Source organism: Eschrichtius robustus, chromosome 1 (genome assembly GCF_028021215.1).
Source record: "Eschrichtius robustus isolate mEscRob2 chromosome 1, mEscRob2.pri, whole genome shotgun sequence".
Taxonomy (NCBI): Eukaryota; Metazoa; Chordata; class Mammalia; order Artiodactyla; family Eschrichtiidae; genus Eschrichtius; species Eschrichtius robustus.
Window position 1 is genome coordinate 11065289 of NC_090824.1, and position 19442 is coordinate 11084730.

General features: G+C 38.5%; 1 protein-coding gene across 3 annotated transcripts in view; it reads right to left on the minus strand.

The window, feature by feature from the left end:
• UNC79 (unc-79 homolog, NALCN channel complex subunit) overlaps positions 1–19442 on the minus strand; it is a 202856-nt gene that overhangs the window by 66465 nt on the left and 116949 nt on the right. For 2 of the 3 annotated variants that reach the window (XM_068553881.1, XM_068553705.1), the window contains 6 exons: positions 15881–16167; positions 13087–13269; positions 12346–12508; positions 9729–9878; positions 7929–9146; positions 736–843 (listed from right to left, as the gene is read on the minus strand). In XM_068553881.1, coding sequence (XP_068409982.1) covers positions 736–843; positions 7929–9146; positions 9729–9878; positions 12346–12508; positions 13087–13269; positions 15881–16167 — 2109 coding nt within the window. The remainder of the gene's footprint in view (positions 1–735; positions 844–7928; positions 9147–9728; positions 9879–12345; positions 12509–13086; positions 13270–15880; positions 16168–19442) is intronic. The other variant, XM_068553790.1, reaches the window with a different exon arrangement.

Here is a 19442-nt window from a genome sequence, read left to right on the forward strand (position 1 = left end):
TACCAGCACAGATGACAAGGGTTTGCAGAAGTTGCACCACTGTTTGTATCTCTGATTCCTACTGAGAATTTCCCATGCTAAAGTCTTTTAATTGACTCCACTGAGCCAAGTGGACACCCTTATTTTCACCTCAATGGAACTCAAGCCATGGGCAAAATATAGGACCCAACAAACAAGGCAGTTTCAAAATACTGAATAGTTGCCTCCAGTAGATCCAGTAATATTTCATGCCATTTTAACTTTCCGATCCAAACGCGCTACATTCAATAATAACTTTGGGATCATGATATATCTGATACATTTATTTGATGATAACTTAGATAAAAATTTTGTCAATGATGGAGGTGATTCAAATTAAACAAAGGTGTTTCATGTAAAATTCTGTCACAGACAATGTTTCTCACTTGTCCCAAAACCAGTTCCATGTTTTATGTTTAGGCTAGTCAAACATAATACTTATTTTATTGAATTATCCAGTGATTATACCTTAACAAGTTAGGATTCTTGGCCTATCAGTAACTGTACTGATTTATCAAACACTTGAGATGCTGACAAAAGTGGGCCTATGTCTCAGGGTCTCTGAGAACATACAACATAGTGTTACCTAGGAAGCTAACACAACGTTAAAAAAAAAAAAGAAAAAAACAATACCAAGAGTATGAAAATTGAAAACAATGCAGCAGATAATGTTCCAAATCAATGTACAGGTGAAATGATCACCAAAGGAAATCTTACTTGATATTGAAGAATGGCTACTTATTTCTGGCACACCTGCTTCTAATGTAGGGGCAGATGAGGATTCTCGTGGCATTTCCAAAGTTGAAAGTCCTTTAGTAGCGGGATCTACAAACAGAAATATTATTTAAAACTCAGGACATTGATTAAAAGCAAGTTCAAGAACCTTTTTCATATATTATCCCCTCTTGCCCAATTCTCCCATTCAAATCATTATATACTTTCTGGCCCTACTAACTACTTTAATGGAATCACATACACACTGGTTTCAAAGTTCCGTGGGAGTTGCTTCCACATTACACTCTGCATGTGTTGCTATGCCTCTCAGAGATTAACGACAGCACAATTACCAAGCTAGAGCTCGGCACACTCATATCACGTATCCTTGCACCTTTCCAGAACTGAATTTCTTTTCATACAAAACCCAAAGACACCTACAGTTGATCCACCTATATCATTCCACCACTCCACCTTTGTCTGGCAATTTCCTACTCATCACTTACATCTCAATTTATATAGACACTTCCTCCTCCAGAAAGGCATCCAGGACCCCCACCCCCAGATTCAAACAAAAAACAGAATCATGTGACCCTCTTATGCAATCCCAGAGCACCCTGTCCTAACCTGTACCAAAATGAACACGCCACAATGTAATTGTCTGTTTACCTGTCTACAACCTTTGCTAAATCATAAGTAATTTCAGAGCAGGGACTGTATCTAACTTGGAATAATTACTTACCAATAACTCAGATTTTCGATTTTATTAGTTGAGCAAGAAAGACTTGTATCATTTGCTTCTGCTGTTGACAAATGCATCTAAGGTAAAATATTTTCTGCATATAATATTGTCTCTTTAATCTATGAATAAGGGGAAACAAGCTGTCCCACATTATTCTAGGTAAAGATTATCCTCTAAAGCTTTTTGAAAAGTTTAATGGTTTATCATGGCAAACCCCTAAAACTTCTTTATAAATTTCCTTGACATCTTAAGCAACACTCACTGTGTATTGAGCTCAATGAGCAGCCTGGAATTACCACTATGGGCTTCCATGATTATAACATGTCCACCCTAAATGGCTTCAAGTTCTTAAGCTTCATGATATCTGTCTCCTCCTTTTCATGTTATCAATTGTTTTTCTTGCCACAGAGCAAGTCACCATATATTCACACATACATACAATATAAGTATGCAGATGCTATTCTACTATTGGGTGATCATTAAACTTATTAAGCTGTCAGAAATAAAAGTAAAATAGATCCTAGGTGAGGGCTGAGGAGAAAAGCTTTTAAGCACTGATTTTGGAACATCTATTTTTGGTTCTCAGAGGTCTTTCTGAATAGATACATTTGCCAGATAAATACTTTCTTGGTAACAAAAAAAGTATAGCTGTTACAATGTTTCCCAAACTCTCCAAATAAAGCATAAAAATAACTACCCATTTAAAATTCCTTAGTCATTAAGATATTAAAGATTAAGCTATTGCTTTTCTCTTAGGTATTCTCCACAAGCCATAAGTTTAAAACATGCATAATTACCTGTCTTACCCTTATCTGCTTCTGTTTTACATTTGCTGCTACTATGGCATAATAATCTCACCGATAATGTAGAACAAGAAAGCTTAAAGGCAAGAATTCTTTAACAGATTATTGAGACTTTTAGAGTCTCAATATGCTTATTAAAATCCTTGGTATCTTTAATTTTAAAGAAATGTCAAAACTGTAAGATAGTTATTAATAATCATTAGTGTACCAAGATTCTTTAAGCCAGGCAATTTTTGCTCAGTCCTAAATCATTTTATGAAGCCTTCCATTTGTATATAGTTTAAGACAACAAATATTTGAATAGAACTATACACTCAGCTTAAAATTTTTCTATTCAATTTTTTATACTGATGTGAAGAAAATGTCATGTTATTGATTCATTCATTCATCAAATATTTGCCACCACTCTACTAGGTACTTGGGATACAATCAAAGAACAAACCAGAGAAAATTCCTTGCCTTTGAGAGAACACTGGGGACAGACAGACAATAATTAACATACATAAAAGTAAATAAATTATTATATATTAGAAGAATAATTCTTTATAGAAGAGAAACAGAGCAGAGAAAGTGATTCTAAGATGCCAAGTAGGGGTGGAAAGGTGGGGTGTGGTCCAGGCCTCATGGGGAACCTGATGTTTGAACAGAGAATTAAAAGAAATGAGAGAGGGAGCCAGGCAGGTATCTGGAGAAGACAGTTTCAGGCTGAGGGACCAGCCGGTGCAAAGGCCCCAAGGTAAGAAAATGTAAGGAGTGTTCAAAAAATGGCAGGAGGCCACTGTGGCTGAATAGAAGAAATGTGGAGAGAACCATGCAAAATGAAGTCAGAGAACTAATGAGAATCAGGACCACGTAAAGCATTTTAGGAATTTAAAGGACTTGACTTTTTACTATGAAAGAAATGGGAGCCAATGGAGGGTTTTAAGCAGAGTAATGGTCTAATCTCATGTTTTAAAGGATCACGGTGGCTGCTGCGTTGGGAGGATACGAAGGCAATATGGGTAAAAGGCAGGAGCCCAGTTAGGAGGCTATCGCAGTTGATCCACATGAGAGATGTTAATGGCTCAGACCAGGGTGGAAGCAGGGGAGATGGTGAGAAGGGGTAGATTTTGAAGGTAGATTAAGGTGGCCAGATAAAAGAGGACACCCAGTTAAAATTTAATTTGGGATAAACAACAGAAAATTTTTTAGTATGAGTATGTCCCATGCAATTCTTGGCAGATGAGGCCCCAATTCTTCACTCCTCTCTGAATCAATGACCGTTGCCATGTAACTTAAAAGTTCCTCCCACTAAAGAGGCAGAGTGTATTTCCCCTCTTGACTTTGGCTCCAGCCAGGTGATTTGCTTTGGCTCATGGGATGTTTGCAGGCATAACATGACCAAAGGCTTGCAAAGCTCCTGTGCAGTGGGGCTTGCTCTCTTGTGCCTCTTCCATCACCCTAAGAAAAATATTTCCAGGCTTCATGGGTCCCAGGAGGAGGCTGGCCACACAGTCCAGCCTAGATTAGCTCATCTGCAGATAGCCAATAGCCCTTGAATTGAATAAATGCTTATTGTTATATGTTGCTGATATCTGTATGTTTATTTGTTACACAGCATTATTCCAGCAGTAGGTACCTAACAGAGTTGTCTCAGTATACAGACAGTATGTAAAACTACAAGAGTAGATGAGATCACCAACACACTGAGTGTAGACAGAACTGAGAAAAGGACCAAGGACAAAGACCCTGGGGCACTCCCTCATTAGGGAGTTAAGGAGGAACCGAAAAAAGAGATTGAGAAGGAGTGACCACTGAATATGCAGAAAACCAAGAGAATGTGTATCCCAGAAGCCAAGTGACGTGGGGGTGATCAACTCTGTGAACTATTGAGTCAGAAGATAATATCTAAGAGCTGACCATTGGATTTAGCAGTGGAGGCCACTGGTGACCTTGACAAGTGAAGTTTGGGTGAACTCTGGAAGCCTCATAGGAATGATGAGTACTTTTTAGAAAGAATAGTATGGGAGAAAATTGGGAATAGTGATAGTATAGATAACTCCTTAAAAACTTTTGCTAAAACCTAGAGGGTATTATGCTAAGTAAAGTAAGCCAGACAGAGAAAAACAAATACTCTATGATTTCCCCTGTATGTGGATTCTTAAAAACAAAACAAGTGAACAAGCAAAACAGAAACAGATTCATAGATACAGAGAACAAACTGGTGGTTGCCAGAGAGGAGGGGGATGGAGGGATGGACAAAATAGGTGAAGAGGATTAAGAGGCACAAACTTCCAGTTATATAAAATGAGTCATGGGGATGTAACACACAGAATAGGGAATATAGTCAACAATACTGTAGTAGCTTTACATGGTGATAGATGGTAACTAGACTTATCATGGTGATTATTTTGTAATGCATATAAACATTGAATTGCTATGTTGTACACTTAAAATTAATATAATATTGTACGTCAATTATACTTCAATAAAAAGGGGGGGACTTTTTGCTAAAAGGGAAGAAGCAAATGGGATAATAATGGGGAGAATTAGGATCAAGAGCTTTTTTTAAAAGAGAGAAATAAGATGATGTTTGTATATTCAAGTCAAAGATACCTTAGAAAAAACTAAGGGAGGAGCAAGAGGGGAGATTTCTGGGCATACATCCTTGAGTAAGTAAGAGAGATGGAATCATGTCCACATGTGGAAAGGCTGACTTCAGACCAAAACACAGTTCACTTGCAGCCCAAGTTAGGAAGGCCAGGTGTATGGGTGCAGATGATGGAAGGGAGGCAGAGGAAGGGGTAGGAGGATGTGGAAATCTCTTCAGATTATGCCAAATAGGAAGAGATACTGAAAGTTTGGAAAGAAAAGTAGCTATGAAATAATCAGGAGAATGGAAACGTGAATGGACCAGGGAAATACGGTGTGATGCCAGGTAGCTTTAAGGACCAGTTGAGGTTCATGGTCATGAATTTAAAATAAGACCAGTCAATATTGTTATGAGTTTTTTTCTCCAGTCACACTCATCTGATAGGTACAGGTGTTGGTAGATGGAAAGGCAGATTTGACGAGGGTTGTGTTTAGCCAAGCAAGTCTGAAAAAGCAGAGGTCAGGAATGATGTAGGCAAGAAGGGATTGTAATGATTGACTTGAGAAGGGGAGGAACAGTGAAAGGCAATAGGATCAATACAGTGCTGTCCAGAGAGAGAGGAAATGATAATCAGAGAATGGGAGACATTGGACTGACACCATGGACAGGCTGCAGTTATTGATAATAACAAGTTCTGTGACACGACCATAGGAATAAGTAACTGAGTGAGGGTGGAAGATGAAAAAAAAAAGTCTCTGGGGAAGACGAAGTCGAGGAACTGAGAAGCCAGAGTGTCAGAAAACACTGTACTAAGACACTGTACTATGTGTATTAATACTGAAATCAACAAGAATTAAGACAGGAATAGTTTAGGAAAGAGTAAAAAGAGCCAGGAATTAAAATTGTCAATAAATGAGAAAGTCAGGGTAAGTAATGTGAGATTCAGAGCTGGGTGTTTTTAAAGACAAGGTGGGAATGGTCTGAAGGGGGAAATGATGAGCAAGGAAGATGCCTACACCCTGGCCCTAGTCCAAGGACACTCTTCTTCAGGGAAGAGCTGGGTTTCCATTAGACTAAGAAGGGAAAGGAAACAGAGCACATGAAGGACCATGAATTTCTGATGGAGGAAAAGTTTCAGGAATTGCGATAAGGTGGGAGAAAGGATCTGGACAGGAGATGTGCAAGGCCTTATGGAAATTAGAGTGAGAGAGATGAAGGGTGATCTGGGGCTTCTTGCAGGGACTGACATGAACAAAAGGAAAGTACACAATGCCATTAGACTTGGTAGACTCAAGGCAATTAGCAATGGCAAGGCTGTGAGTCTGGGCCTCCCTTGACTACCACTGATAGAGGCAAGAAGGTCTGGGGAAGCCTGAGTCTTACTCTGAGCACATGGCCCTCCTTCCAACACTCAGCAAGGAAGGGTAGCTCCGCATGTCTGTGGCAGGTGGGACACTACGCAGATATAAAATGATTATGACAGTATAACCTATATTATAAAAATTTTAAATACATATCATCTTAATTGTCAGATACTTTCCTTCTTGCTCTGGTAACAGATATATTAATATAATACCAATCTCCTCCCTGGTAGCCTGGGGAACAACCTGACATAAGGATGAATAAAGAAGGCAACACACACACACAAACATACATACCACAACCTATATACAACCTATATATCATATATACCCACCCTATTGACCTCATATAGTTTCTTACATACCCACCCTACAGATCTTATATTGTTTCTTATATACCCACCTGTAGACCTCTATAGTTTCTAGGTCAGTGCTTCGCTCCATCTATATGCAACAATTTTCTTGGCTCCAAATAATAAAAAGGTGTCCCAGTTTCCCTAGAAACCTTCTTACACTTTCTTGTTATTATGAGAATCTTTTTCCTCCCCCTGCCTGGCTGAAGCATGACCTTTTCCAAATACATTAATGTTCATCTGACCAGTTTTTACAGAGCCCCTCGGAGGTACACAGCTCTGTCCTATAAGGCAGAGAACGACTGGAAAGCTCAGGAAATGCCCGAGGCAAATAAAAGGGCTGAGCCCTTCCCTCAGGAGTTGCTTTTGTTATGCAGTAGGGGGAGAAGTGCTGTGTGACCTGGGGTGGGGCACATCACCTCCCCAGAGTGTCAGCGTCCTCTTATAGGAAGTGAGGGATTATACTAGAGGTCCCCAAGATTTTTGCCAGTGCTCAATGTTCTGTAGTCCACGAATCTACTAAAATAATCATCCCTAGCCAATCCCATTTTTTCTAGAGATTCACATTCTTTTTTGTTTTTTTTTTTAAATATGGGCTGAGAAATGAAGAAACATTCTGATCAGTATTATGATAGCAGAGCAGAGAACTGTGTTTTAGGATGAGGTGGGCTATCAGTTTGTCACTTTTTCAAGTTAATCTTTCTTGGAAACAGTGCCTCCAAGGAAACACAAGAAACGGCATTTGAGGCAGGAAGTGCTCATACTATAACAACTTCACCATCAACTGGTGACCATGGATTAGAGTCTAGGTTGTAACTGGGCTGTTTTTGGTTCCTGAGGGCACACAATGTCTGCCAGACTGCTGATATTTGCTTAGAATATGTAATCAGTATAGACCCTAAATGATTATACAGTCAATTCTTAATCATTCCAAGCACTCTTTGCTTTATTTTAGCCCTTCATGATATTTTAGCTGTATCATAATTCACTAAAGTATAGCAGGAAAAAACAGAAAGCAATAAGAGTTCAATGAATGACTTTTGCTGTTTGAGGAAAACAGAAATGATACTTGGGATGTCTTGATATGAATTAATCATTGCCTCTTGTTGTCAAGGATGATCAAGAATTGAGTGCAGAGTTTAGAAACAACCAATACAGAAACATTTATGGAGCCAACAGAACCACATCTGAATCCAACACACTCCAGTAAGCAGGAAGGGTTCAGAGTGATAATGAAGCAATTATAATGTCATTCCTTGACATTATAAAATTGAGAGTTTGATGCATATCAGTGCCAAGACCCTAACAAGTAAAATGCAGAAACTTGAACGTTAAGGCTGGGAGAAAGAAGAGAGACGCGCTCACCTGGATCTTTCTGATCTCCCAATTTGTCTAGAATGTTGAAGGAAATGTCAAGGTACTCTCTCTGGATGGCACTGACCGCAATCTTCCTCTGTTTCCTCTGCCTGGGGACAATCTGAATCTTAAATTCAGATTCCTCAGCTCCCTCCTCTTCTGCCTTCCTTTCAGGGTTCTGTTCTGCGTCTGATTCAGCACTGGCGTCCGGCTTCTCACTTTCCATCGGATTCTCCGAATCTTCAGGGACTTTGAGGAGGACAGTTTTTGCCCCTGAACTTGGCATCAGCCCACTGGGCTTCCCTTCCTCGGTGCTGGGCTCAGGGTTATCGTCCAGTGACATCTCAGGGAGAGCAAGCATCTTCTGAAGGAGGTCTCGTTTTTGCTTAAGCGTAAGCGGGCTGCCACAGGAAAACTCTTGCAGCTCCTCAGGCTTTGATAATTCTTCGGAGTCTGTGGGGTCTTCCAGAGCTATGAGAGGGGAGTCCCTGTCATCTACTGACTGGTTATTTCCTGAGTCCTTAGAAGAAAAGTCTTTGGAACAGTCTTCCACACTTACTTGCACGAGGGGCGTCGTACTGAGGCTGAGGACAGAGGGGTGGTTGCGGATGGAGGGAGAGGAAGCGGCATCCTTACCAGAGGTACCATCGTCCCCTTGGTCCATGGTCTCCTCTTCATCACTCTCTACTATTCGGAGAGGGGGAAGAGGTTCAAACACAAGGGAGTCGCTGTCCGATGTTGAGAGCGTAGAGCGCTTTTCAGGCCCAGATGTTGAATCTGAGGACAAATCTATCAGATCTAAATCCTCTTTGGGAGCAGCCTTTATTGGGGAATCCACTTTCACCTCAAATGTCTCCATGCAGTTTAACCTAACTTCTGGTATTACAGGCCTCCGAGCTTCTTGAAAACCTTCCATAGCCGGGTTCTCGGGGATTTCGGCATTGTCAGGCCTCGTAGCAGAATTCTGTCTAGACCGTCCATGGTCATGCTGTCTTTGCATGAAATAAGCAGCTTGGGCTGGAGGCTTGTCTATGTCACACCGGTCTATGCAGGACTTCCTACGGTGCTCATCTAGTGTAAACAAGAGGGAGTCTGCATTCCCTATATCAAGAGATTTTTGTTTTAAAGAGCGCAGCTTTTTTTTCTGAATGCTTTCTTCTCTCACACAGTGTAGAATGTTGTCTTGTAATGCACCCGTCTCTCTATATTCAGCCAGTTCTATTTCACCTGATTAAAACAGAAAAAGCTAGTACTATTTTACTTGGAGATTTCACCTTTCTCTTCCCCTCAAACTTGGGCATATAATTGGCATCAACCATAATCATAATCCCAGCTCTACCAGAAGGTAAAACTGACTTCCTGGCCAAATTTTCATAAGGTTCATTCTAATTGCAAAAACCAGAAAACTTTGGAATGAGAGAACCCCAAAAGGCAGTTTAAGATCTTATTTCTGAAATCAGGCTTCAGGATAATTCCTCAGCTCTGTTCATTTGTGCACAGGAGAGGGGATCGCTTTTGGCTGAGGCGGATCTAGGAAACTTTATTCAAATTGTGTGGAAGAGAAGCAAACATTTTGCAACAAATCAAATCAAGCAATGGCCCTCTAAGACGATCATGACGTTAATGATGTACCTGTCAATTCACGTATATATATAAGAGCATATATATATATACTGGTTGTGCATACATATATATCAAATCAACGGTATTAAAAATGTGTAGTAACATAATAAAATTAAGATTTCACCCCCAAAAAACGGTAGAGTACAACGTTTCTGCATAAAATTACTAAGAGGAAAAAATTCATACTTCTCTGAATATTCATCTCAACCGGCTGATATTTCACCATTTTGCTGCCGCCTATCCTTTTCAATCTTGCAAAAAAAGTTTGAGACTCTTTATTGCAGGGTCCAGTAGGTGTATCATGAATATCAGATTCATCAAAAACACTATCTTCTTCTAATTGGGGAGAGAAAGTCAAAATTACACTTAAGAGGTTATTCTCTCTTAGGCTGTATCTACACAAGCATTTCATTGAAAGCATTATGGAACACAGTCTGGGGTGGTTCTAAACCAGCCCAAGTCTAGCCTGGCTTGGCATTTCATTCAGGTGTCAAATTATTCATACGTTGAACACAGCAACTGCTACAAGTTTGCCCCTCATACTCCATGTCACAGTGGGCAGCATTTTCAAGAGAGGCATCTCGATATTCCAATAGGACTTTCATGGGAAAACTTTTCCAATGTACTTAAAACCAGATAACCAATACATGTCAGGAATCTGGGACACTCCTTAAATGTGCCTGCTTTTGGTGAATTTTCAGGCTAATTTGGCAAAAGAAAATTAAACAAAATGAGTGGCTGTTGCCCCTTCCAAAAATATATGCCTTCCTGGGATTTGAGAACTGGCATAGACACAGCCTAACAGTACATGCACCTTAAACTTTGTCAATGCAAAATACTGTACTCTACATTTGGCAATGAAACACACAACGCACAGAAAAAGCTTAGAAAAGCCACTGGTCATCTCAAAAGCTCCACAAATGATTATGGACTGATAGAGTAAACAAAGGAAAAAGAAAACAGAAAATAACATTTCCCCATATTAAAGTAAGAGTTTGCCACAGGTAGCTATTATGAATCCCAGAAAGAATCTTTGACTCTTATGGTCATGAGGCTCTATAAACAAACTGGTCACTTAGGGTCCTATCAAGCTTGTTTCTATGTTCTCTTCTATCCACATTTGGCTACTTTTAAATCAAAGAGAAACCCAAAAACACCGTAATGAGGAAAAGGTTGCTATTTTGCAACCCATGAAGTCCACTTAATAAATTTTCTTCTTGCATCCTTTAGAAAAGCCAAAGCCATGTACAAAGCAGCAAGAGAAAAGGCTACAGAAATGCATTTAATACCACAGTAAATGGAATCAACCTACTCTTCAAGTTGAACATCATTGAAATCATAGTATTTGGCCTATATTTATATCTACCTATCTGGCAAAATGAGCCTCAGGTGTGATTATGATTATTTAAGATTTCTTGAGTATAAGGGGAGTACAAGCATAGGGTTAAGTTTTAAGGACCGATCCTGTCTTAAAACACAAGATTCTATAAGTTAATGAAATTTGAAGCAGTAGATGTTAGACAAAGTAATCATAATAATCTTTTTGGTCGAATAAAAAAATAAGCGTTAATGATCAAAATGGATACAAAACTCCCAGTGAACTTCTGCGATGATGAGGAAGCCTATCAACACAATGATCTGTTTTATGTATTTCCTTTTTAAAAATACTCTCCTTTGAAAAATACAGTTTTTCGAAGAAATCATTGTGTAACTTCCCTTACATAACTTTGAAATAATTCTCAAAATGTACTGAATGAGAGAGATGGAAAGACTTCAAGATGGCTCCTCCCATCCAGAAAGGTTCATCTGGGATTGGCCCAAATACTGAGCCCACATTGATGACATCTATAGTTCAACTGAATCTGTCTAATTTCCCAGAAACTAGGACCTAAGATATTCTTCAGGAAGGATCTGAATGGTACCAGAACTTAATGAACTTAGTTCTGACAGCTCTATCTCTGGCCAACCTAGGCTCTTGGACCTTTTGGCAATAAATGAACAGTGGAACACTGGGTCCAATCCCTCCTATCCAGACATTTCCAGAGCAGTCCCACCAAAAAGGAATCTATTAACACCACAAAGGGCCATGGGGCACTTGGCTTTCTCCCAGGACTGGATTGATCTTGTCACCTTTTACGAGTCTAGTCACCCTGTGACATGCACTAAAGACACACACCTTGGCTCTTCAGCTCTCACCTGAAAACATCCAGGCTGGAAGTTTATCTAAAGTTTCATTCTACTGCCTCCTTTGCAGAAGAGCTATCAATATAAAGAGTGTTGATACTGGAAATAATTTAAACCTATGCAGCAAAAATGTTTCATTTCAGTTGCTTGAAATTAATTCTTATTGAATAAGGAGGCTAGGAAAAAGCACTTCAGCAAATTTAGACTCCATTCAAATCTATGAGCACAAGGTCAGGAGCAAATTAGAGATGGACAAGATTATGGCTCCACTGAGTGCCGACCAAGATTTACTTCACAGTCCAAAGCAAGATGCTTCCAACATGTAGGAAAAGGTTTACAAAGCCTCCTTAACTAAACAGCAGACAATTTTTTTTACAAAACACGATTTCTTATGAAGGGGGCTTTAGAAGCATATCAATTATTTCTCTTGAGTGTTCATTTTAAATAATGAAAGCAGCAACATTCATGGGAAAGTTGGAAAATTAATGAAGCAGTAGGTCATTTTTTGACTCCAGAATGATATCTGGGGGGGCTCCTCTATCATCTAAGAAAAACATTGTCCAGAAATGTATTACGTACGCAAGCTAAGTTTGAGATAGAATTGAGATATGTAAAGTACCTTTTTCTTTTTCGCTGTATCTGCTTATGTTACTGTTGTCACTGTACAAAGGTCCTGCCGTGGCATGGGGCTTGCAGCTATGATACTGTGCATTGAGTGTATTGACTGTTATGTGAATCAGATGTAGCAGAACCTTGCTGATATCACAGTCTCGGTATGGATACTGCTCAATGAAATGGAGGGAGAAAAATATAAATGGTTATTTTGAAGGGTAAGTTTTTCCACTTGATCTTGCTAGATATTTTACTCAGTCTCTTCTGGGTATAATAAAAGGAAAAATATAGAAAAGCAGAAACATAAATTCTTATCATGGCCTTATTTTGACAAGGGACTGTATTCCCTTCCTCTTGCGCCAAATCATGGATGGCAACGCATGCCATTTTGTAGATATAATTCCTTTCAAGAAAACTACCTGGCATAAACATTTGGTGTATGAATACAATTTTAAATAGTTCTCTTGTTTTCTGACATAATAATTAATACATAGATAAAATATGAGGTTCTGAGCATTAAGGAGAGATTATTGATCAATATTCATCAGATTTTGCTTTAAGCATTTTGGAGTATACACTGGCATGGTCTACATTTCTATTTTCATTCCAATGGCTCTTTACTTCTCGACACTAATTGTGTATCATGCATCTTCCTCTGAAGGTCAAATTGCTATCCTACAAAGATCTCTTAAATGTTCTCTCTAAGAGAATCATTCCACCCAAAAAATGAGTGACTACAGCAACTCACCTTGTAAAGGATGACAAGCAAGGCCTTCAACCACATCTGCCGGATGTGAGGTTTTAGGGACCAGAGAGAACAACGAGGCGGCTGTTGGAAATAATGCCGCAATTGAGGACAAGAGCAGTATTTGAGCACCTGAACCACCAAGGGGAGAAGGTGTTTTCCCAAATTAATGTTATAGTCCATAACCTGAAATAGGAAAAAAACGTAATAACTGAAGGAAAACTATAAAGAACATTGATAAGCCAAAAGGAAAACTTTGAATCATCAAAACACGGGCGAAATATTTTACAGGTATCTCACAAAATAGTAATAGTAATGGCCAGTACACATAGAGGGGGAAAAGTCCAACCTCACAAGAAATTTAAAAACTTGTAACTTAAATAGTTTTAATCTACTTACCTATTTAATTTATCTACTTAATTATCTGTTGAAAATAAATTTTATCTTTTAAAATGTCCTATTAAACTATTAACTAGAATTAAACTAGAATCAATGAAAACACATAGTATTGGTAATTATGTAGGGAAATGGGCATTCTCAGACACCACTGGCAAGAGTATTTCTCAATACGTTTCAGGAGAGCAATTTAGAAACATGTATTCAGAAGTAGGAAAAAGCACATAGCCTCTAATACAGCAATTAAATATATCCTAAGGAAATAATCTGACAGGCATTCCCAGATGCACGCATAAAGATATCCAGCATTATAGCCACCGCAAATTGAAAACAACCTCCATATTCAACAATATGGAATTAAATAAAAGACTGTTTATATGACAACAGAATACTGTGTAGCCATTAAATGGAACATGGTACAAATTTATTTACGTGATATGAACTTCGTAATAAATTTTAGGTTTAAAAGATACCTATATGTATATATATACATAGTCATACACACATCAGCCACATATATATATATATATCAGTATGCATAAATGATCCCATTATTATAAAAAATATGTGCACATATACACACATATGTACGTATGCATGTATATATGAATGTATGTAAATCTGGAGCCAGCGACATACACCAAAATGTTAGTAAGTTATATTTGTCATGGGTTTCCTGGAGATTTGCATTTTAATTTTTTTCTTACATATCTAAAATAAACATGCATAACGTGAATATAGAAAGAGAGAAGTGAGGGAGGAAGGGAGGTAAAGTTTGGTATCTGAAATGCTGTACTCTCTCTCCATCATAGACAGCTGAGTATTAGGGATGACCCATCTAGTTATCAACACCAGCAAGAGGCATACATATTGCTCCCCCTCTGCTTCTCTGTGTTCATGATATTAATGATCTACTTGAGCTAAATGATAACAGCTACCACCACTGAGTTCCTACCGTGAGATAGGCACTGATTAAGGCGTTTGCAATATGTTGTCTCTAATCTTTCCCCCCAAAATCTATTACCAGTGAGCAAAGAAGCAAGGATGCTTCACAGTTAATAACAGTGGCAGAGCTGAAATTCACATCCATTTCTCTCTAGCCCCAAGTTCTACACCCTTTGCAGATTGGGACAGCCATTTCGGACAGTGAGATTTGTAGCATTGGTCAAATTAGGCATATATATATACCCAGTGATCTGTTATGTCTGCTCCTGGACCCATATCCCGAAGGAATTCTCACACTGGTGAATAAGGTGCGTGTACAGAATGTTCACTGCTGATCTGTATGGGGTGGTGAGGAGTTGGGAGCAATGTAAGTGTCCATCACTGGGGGACTGGATAGTTAAATCATGGATAATGTATACCATGATGTATATAATACAGCAGTCAGAAGTAGCAGAGAAACATGAAAAAAGCCAATGATGATAAGGTGACATGAAGTAAGTAGGATGATTAACTCAACTCTCCACTTGAAGCCAAAAAAGGAAAACGATTTAAAAAAACACAACCTACAAACAAAAATTCCACACTCCTTTATTGTTTAATGGGTAGAGTTTCAGTTTAGGATGATGAAAAATTTCTAGAGATGGATAGTGGTGATGGTTACCTAACAATGCGAATATACTTACTGCCGCTGAACTGTACTCTTAAAAATGATTAAAATGACAATGGAATATTACTCAGCCATAAAAAGAAACGAAATTGAGTTATTTGTAGTGAGGTGGATGGACCTGGAGTCTGTCATACAGAGTGAAGTAAGTCAGAAAGAGAAAAACAAATACCATATGCTAACACATATATATGGAATCTTACAAAAAAAAAAAAAAAAGGTTATGAAGAACCTAGGGGCAGGACGGGAATAAAGACGCAGACCTACTAGAGAATGGACTTGAGGACACGGGAAGGGGGAAGGGTAAACTGGGACAAAGTGAGAGAGTGGCATGGACTTATATACACTACCAAATGTAAAATAGATAGCTAGTGGGAAGCAGCCGCATAGCACAGGGAGATAAGCTCGGTGCTTTGTGACCACCTACAGGGGTGGGATAGGGAGGGTGGGAGGGAGGGAGATGCAAGAGGGAAGAGATATGGGGATATATGCATATGTATAGCTGATTCACTTTGTTATAAAGCAGAAACTAACACACCATTGTAAAGCAGTTATACTCCAATAAACATGTTTAAAAAAAAAAGATTAAAATGCTAAGTTTTCTGTATATTTTACCCCCCCAAAATCCCCAACTCCCTTTATGATATCAGGCTGTTGATGTCCTCCACGTACCCCTGCCTAATAAAGTAACTTGTGCAAAACTTTACACTCAACCAATGTCAGCTAAATGGAATTTAATGACTTGTTTGTACTAAAAGCCTAACGGCATGACTCCTGAAAGCTTACACTTACTTGGGCAATTCCTGCAATAAACGCATTAAAACAAGTTGACAGGCGCATTTTTTGAGGTGCAATCATGAAGCAACCTTCCTGCTGGTCGTAGCCAAGTAAGACATACAGGTGCCGCTTGACCGTGTTGAAGGCCTTGGCGCTGCTGATGTCTGACTCGGCGCTGCTCTCATCCTTGGCCATGAACTTCATGAGCACTGTAATCAGCTGGTGCACTGTCTGGTGGTCGATCCCAGCGTCTTCGGGGAGCAGGTCCTTGATGGTGTTGTCATTCTCAGGGGATTGTTGGCCTGTCAGTACAAGAAAGGCCATCGGTGGGTGGTTCCCCCACAAGTGTAAGTTTACACTAAAATCTCACTGATCAATGAAGCACCATAGCACCCTATTTCATTCTTTATATCGATAAAGCCTCTAAATATTTAAAGGTCTGTTCTAGACAAACTTAAAGGCACAATATGGCCTACTGAGCAAAGCACTGGTCCCAGGGTAGAAATTACAACGACCAAGTAATTTGGGAAGAATAAGAATAAGAATTACTTGGGAATTACTTCCCAAGTCATTTGGGAAGAATAAGGGAATGCAAAAAAAAAGGGGACACTATAAAGCAAAGTTATCTTCAAACAGCAAGACAAATACCTACACAAACTCTGCATTAAGCAAATTTTTGAATATCTTGGCAAAGTTTTATCCTCACTAATAAAGAGAAGTTTCCCTTCCAGCTTTGTAAAATAAGCGTGTAAGAATAACCACAAAAATCATTTTCCTAAAATCTACTGAGCAACTAAAACATCCATTGAGTTATTTTGTTTAAATTATAATCTCAATTCAGTTATGTTCAAATATCAGCTGATGCAAAAAGAAAAGTTCTCTTCTCCAAATCCTAAGATATTAGCAGTGTGTACTCTGAATGATATAGTCAAAATTAGAAATAGCAAATTATAAGCCCTGCTGTATGTAATGAGAAACATATAAGGGGTGGGAGGGCACAGACAGAAAGAAAGAAGCATGAACTTTTAAAAACAAAGAAAAACACCACATGAAGGTGAGCTGAAAGTTCACATGGAAAGAAAAAATATCTTAGCCCTTGACTTACTCTTAACCTAACAAATAATTATATCTGAGTAGGTCCCTGACATTGACTTTCTCTGTTATTTCTCAAGGTCAGAAATTATACCCTGTCTCCCCTTGTTTTCTACCTTTTCTGATCTGGTTTAGTTTAGGACTTTGAGGGAAGGAAGAGTGAGATTTGCTCTTCCATATTTATGTTTATGTTTTGGGCCTTATTCAAAATACCCTATATGCATTCTTGTCCTTCCTTTGACAAGCAACATGAGAATTTCTAAATTGGAAACAAAGTTTTTGCCTGGTGGGTTAGACCCACACACCAGCATTCTCATCTCTCATCCTGAGAGGAAATGTTCTAAATGATGACAAGCTTTGGTTACAAATCATTACAAATGAAACTTTGATTCTATCCATTTTAATTATGGCATGCAGGATACAACCAAGAGCTAGGTAGTAATTTATATCCTTTAACGCCTCAACTAATTTGGTAAAAATCTCAATCTTCTAGGACCAGCCAAGAGAAGCAAGATAGAAGAAATGTTTCCTGGGGACCACAGAAATTAGCTGTCTCAAGCCTAAACACTTTCTCTGAAGCAGTGGCATGAAGGTAATGTCAAATTCCGAATTTACTACTTTAGAACTGCACATAAGGTTACATGCTTGGTTGTCTAGTTTTCTGCAGATGATCAGAAGAATGTTGATCTGTTCAAAAGTGATACACTGAGATGGGATAGTTGACAATGAGTGAAGAGGCAGCAGAATCAACTGAGTCTAAGAACCTCTAGTATAGGGGAAACCATCTAACAAACTTCAATATGACCCTCGGACATTAACAACATTTTTCGGTCTCATAGAGTCTGTTCATGAAGGAATAAATGTATGCAATGTACTTTAGAGAAGTTTTAACCAAAAATTGTTCAAATAAAACCTAAGGATTTGTTTATTACACTGTTTCATATGCAGAAAGTGGTCAATAAATTGTTACTATTATCATTATTTATTTGGCATGCATGACCCATCAGGAAAAAAATCAATTCATGTGGAACACCCTATTTCACGAAAGGTCATAAATGTAAAGCATTACTGTATATTATAATTAAATTAAATGTCTGAAATAGAAAATCAGACCAAATCCTTATTTTAAAAGTTTAAAGAACTATCTTTTCAGCATTGAAAAATATTTAGTCTTGATTTTTTTTTTTTCCCATCGGAATATTACTTTACAGCTAGCAGGAGGGTATTGCTCTGGGCAAGCTTGGGCCAAGAATGTGACAAGTGTGAGAATCTAGGTTACCTGCAGGGTTCAGTGTTATTGTAGCAGCAAGCAATGGCTGTTATGATGATATAGCTTCATTCCTCAATTTGTTTTAGCTCTGGGGGGCAAGGTTTAGGAGAGCGTGTATCACTCAGCCCTGCTCAGCCACCTCAAAGTCTAGACTGGCTTGACTCCAAAGTTAAAAATGGAACTGAGGAGCATTTGAGAAGGAGATGCACCTTTGTTTTATAGCCCTGAGAGTCTAGGGAACTCAAACAGAAGAAAGGGAGATCCAGACAAGGCCCAGCTAGGACACCGGCTCCCTATTTCCTCCTATCTAGTTAAAGTCTAGAAAATAAACAATCAGGCTTCAGCTTTAAATATTTCAAATCTCTTCGCCCCATTGCAAGTAGACATTCATTTTAAAAGTGTGTAACCTTAGTTTTTCCCATCAAATCATATTTTCCTAATGACTAAGTATCATTTCACAAAGGCCGCATCCTCATTTTGGATTCATCTTCATTGATCTGCAGTGCTTAGCTTTAAGTTTGCTGCTTTTTGCTTTCCCTGAACAGCCAGTAATGAGTGATCTTTCACAAACCATTAAATGTATTGAAAAAAGAACTAGTTAATGGAACTTTTTGCATAAAGTGAAAAAAATCTCTTTTCATTCCAATAATTTACCCCTCCAAGTGTGGGCTTTGCAAGTCTGTGCTTTGTATATTGTCTTTCTTTAAAAATAGTGTAAGCATGTGACTGACACCACTCTTCATCAAGAAAAGTTACCTTAATCAAATCCCTAAGAAAAATGAGCTTAGGAAAGCTGAAATTTTCTTTATGGATAAAGACAATATTACTATTTTAGTTATCTATAAAATATATAAAATTTCCATTTTAAAACTAAATGCCTATAATATTTTCTCTAAATGTGACACTTAAAACACTTACTTTTGAATTCTAGTCTGTGAAATTCCTATATCTGTTTTAACTATAGAGATTTAACAGGCTAAGGGATTTGATTTTATCATTTTTGTAAAGAAAAATGTAAAAATCTTTATTATTATGGGGGCAGAACTACCCTCACTTTAACATGGACGGGGTCCATCATGATCTGTCCACAGAGTGGCACAACTGATTGAAACGCCACAGTATAATACAATTTTATTTATTCAGAAGATTTGAAACCAGGCAGGATCAGGATCTGCTTTTCCAGACTTATCTGCTCTTGCTCCACCCTAAATGCTC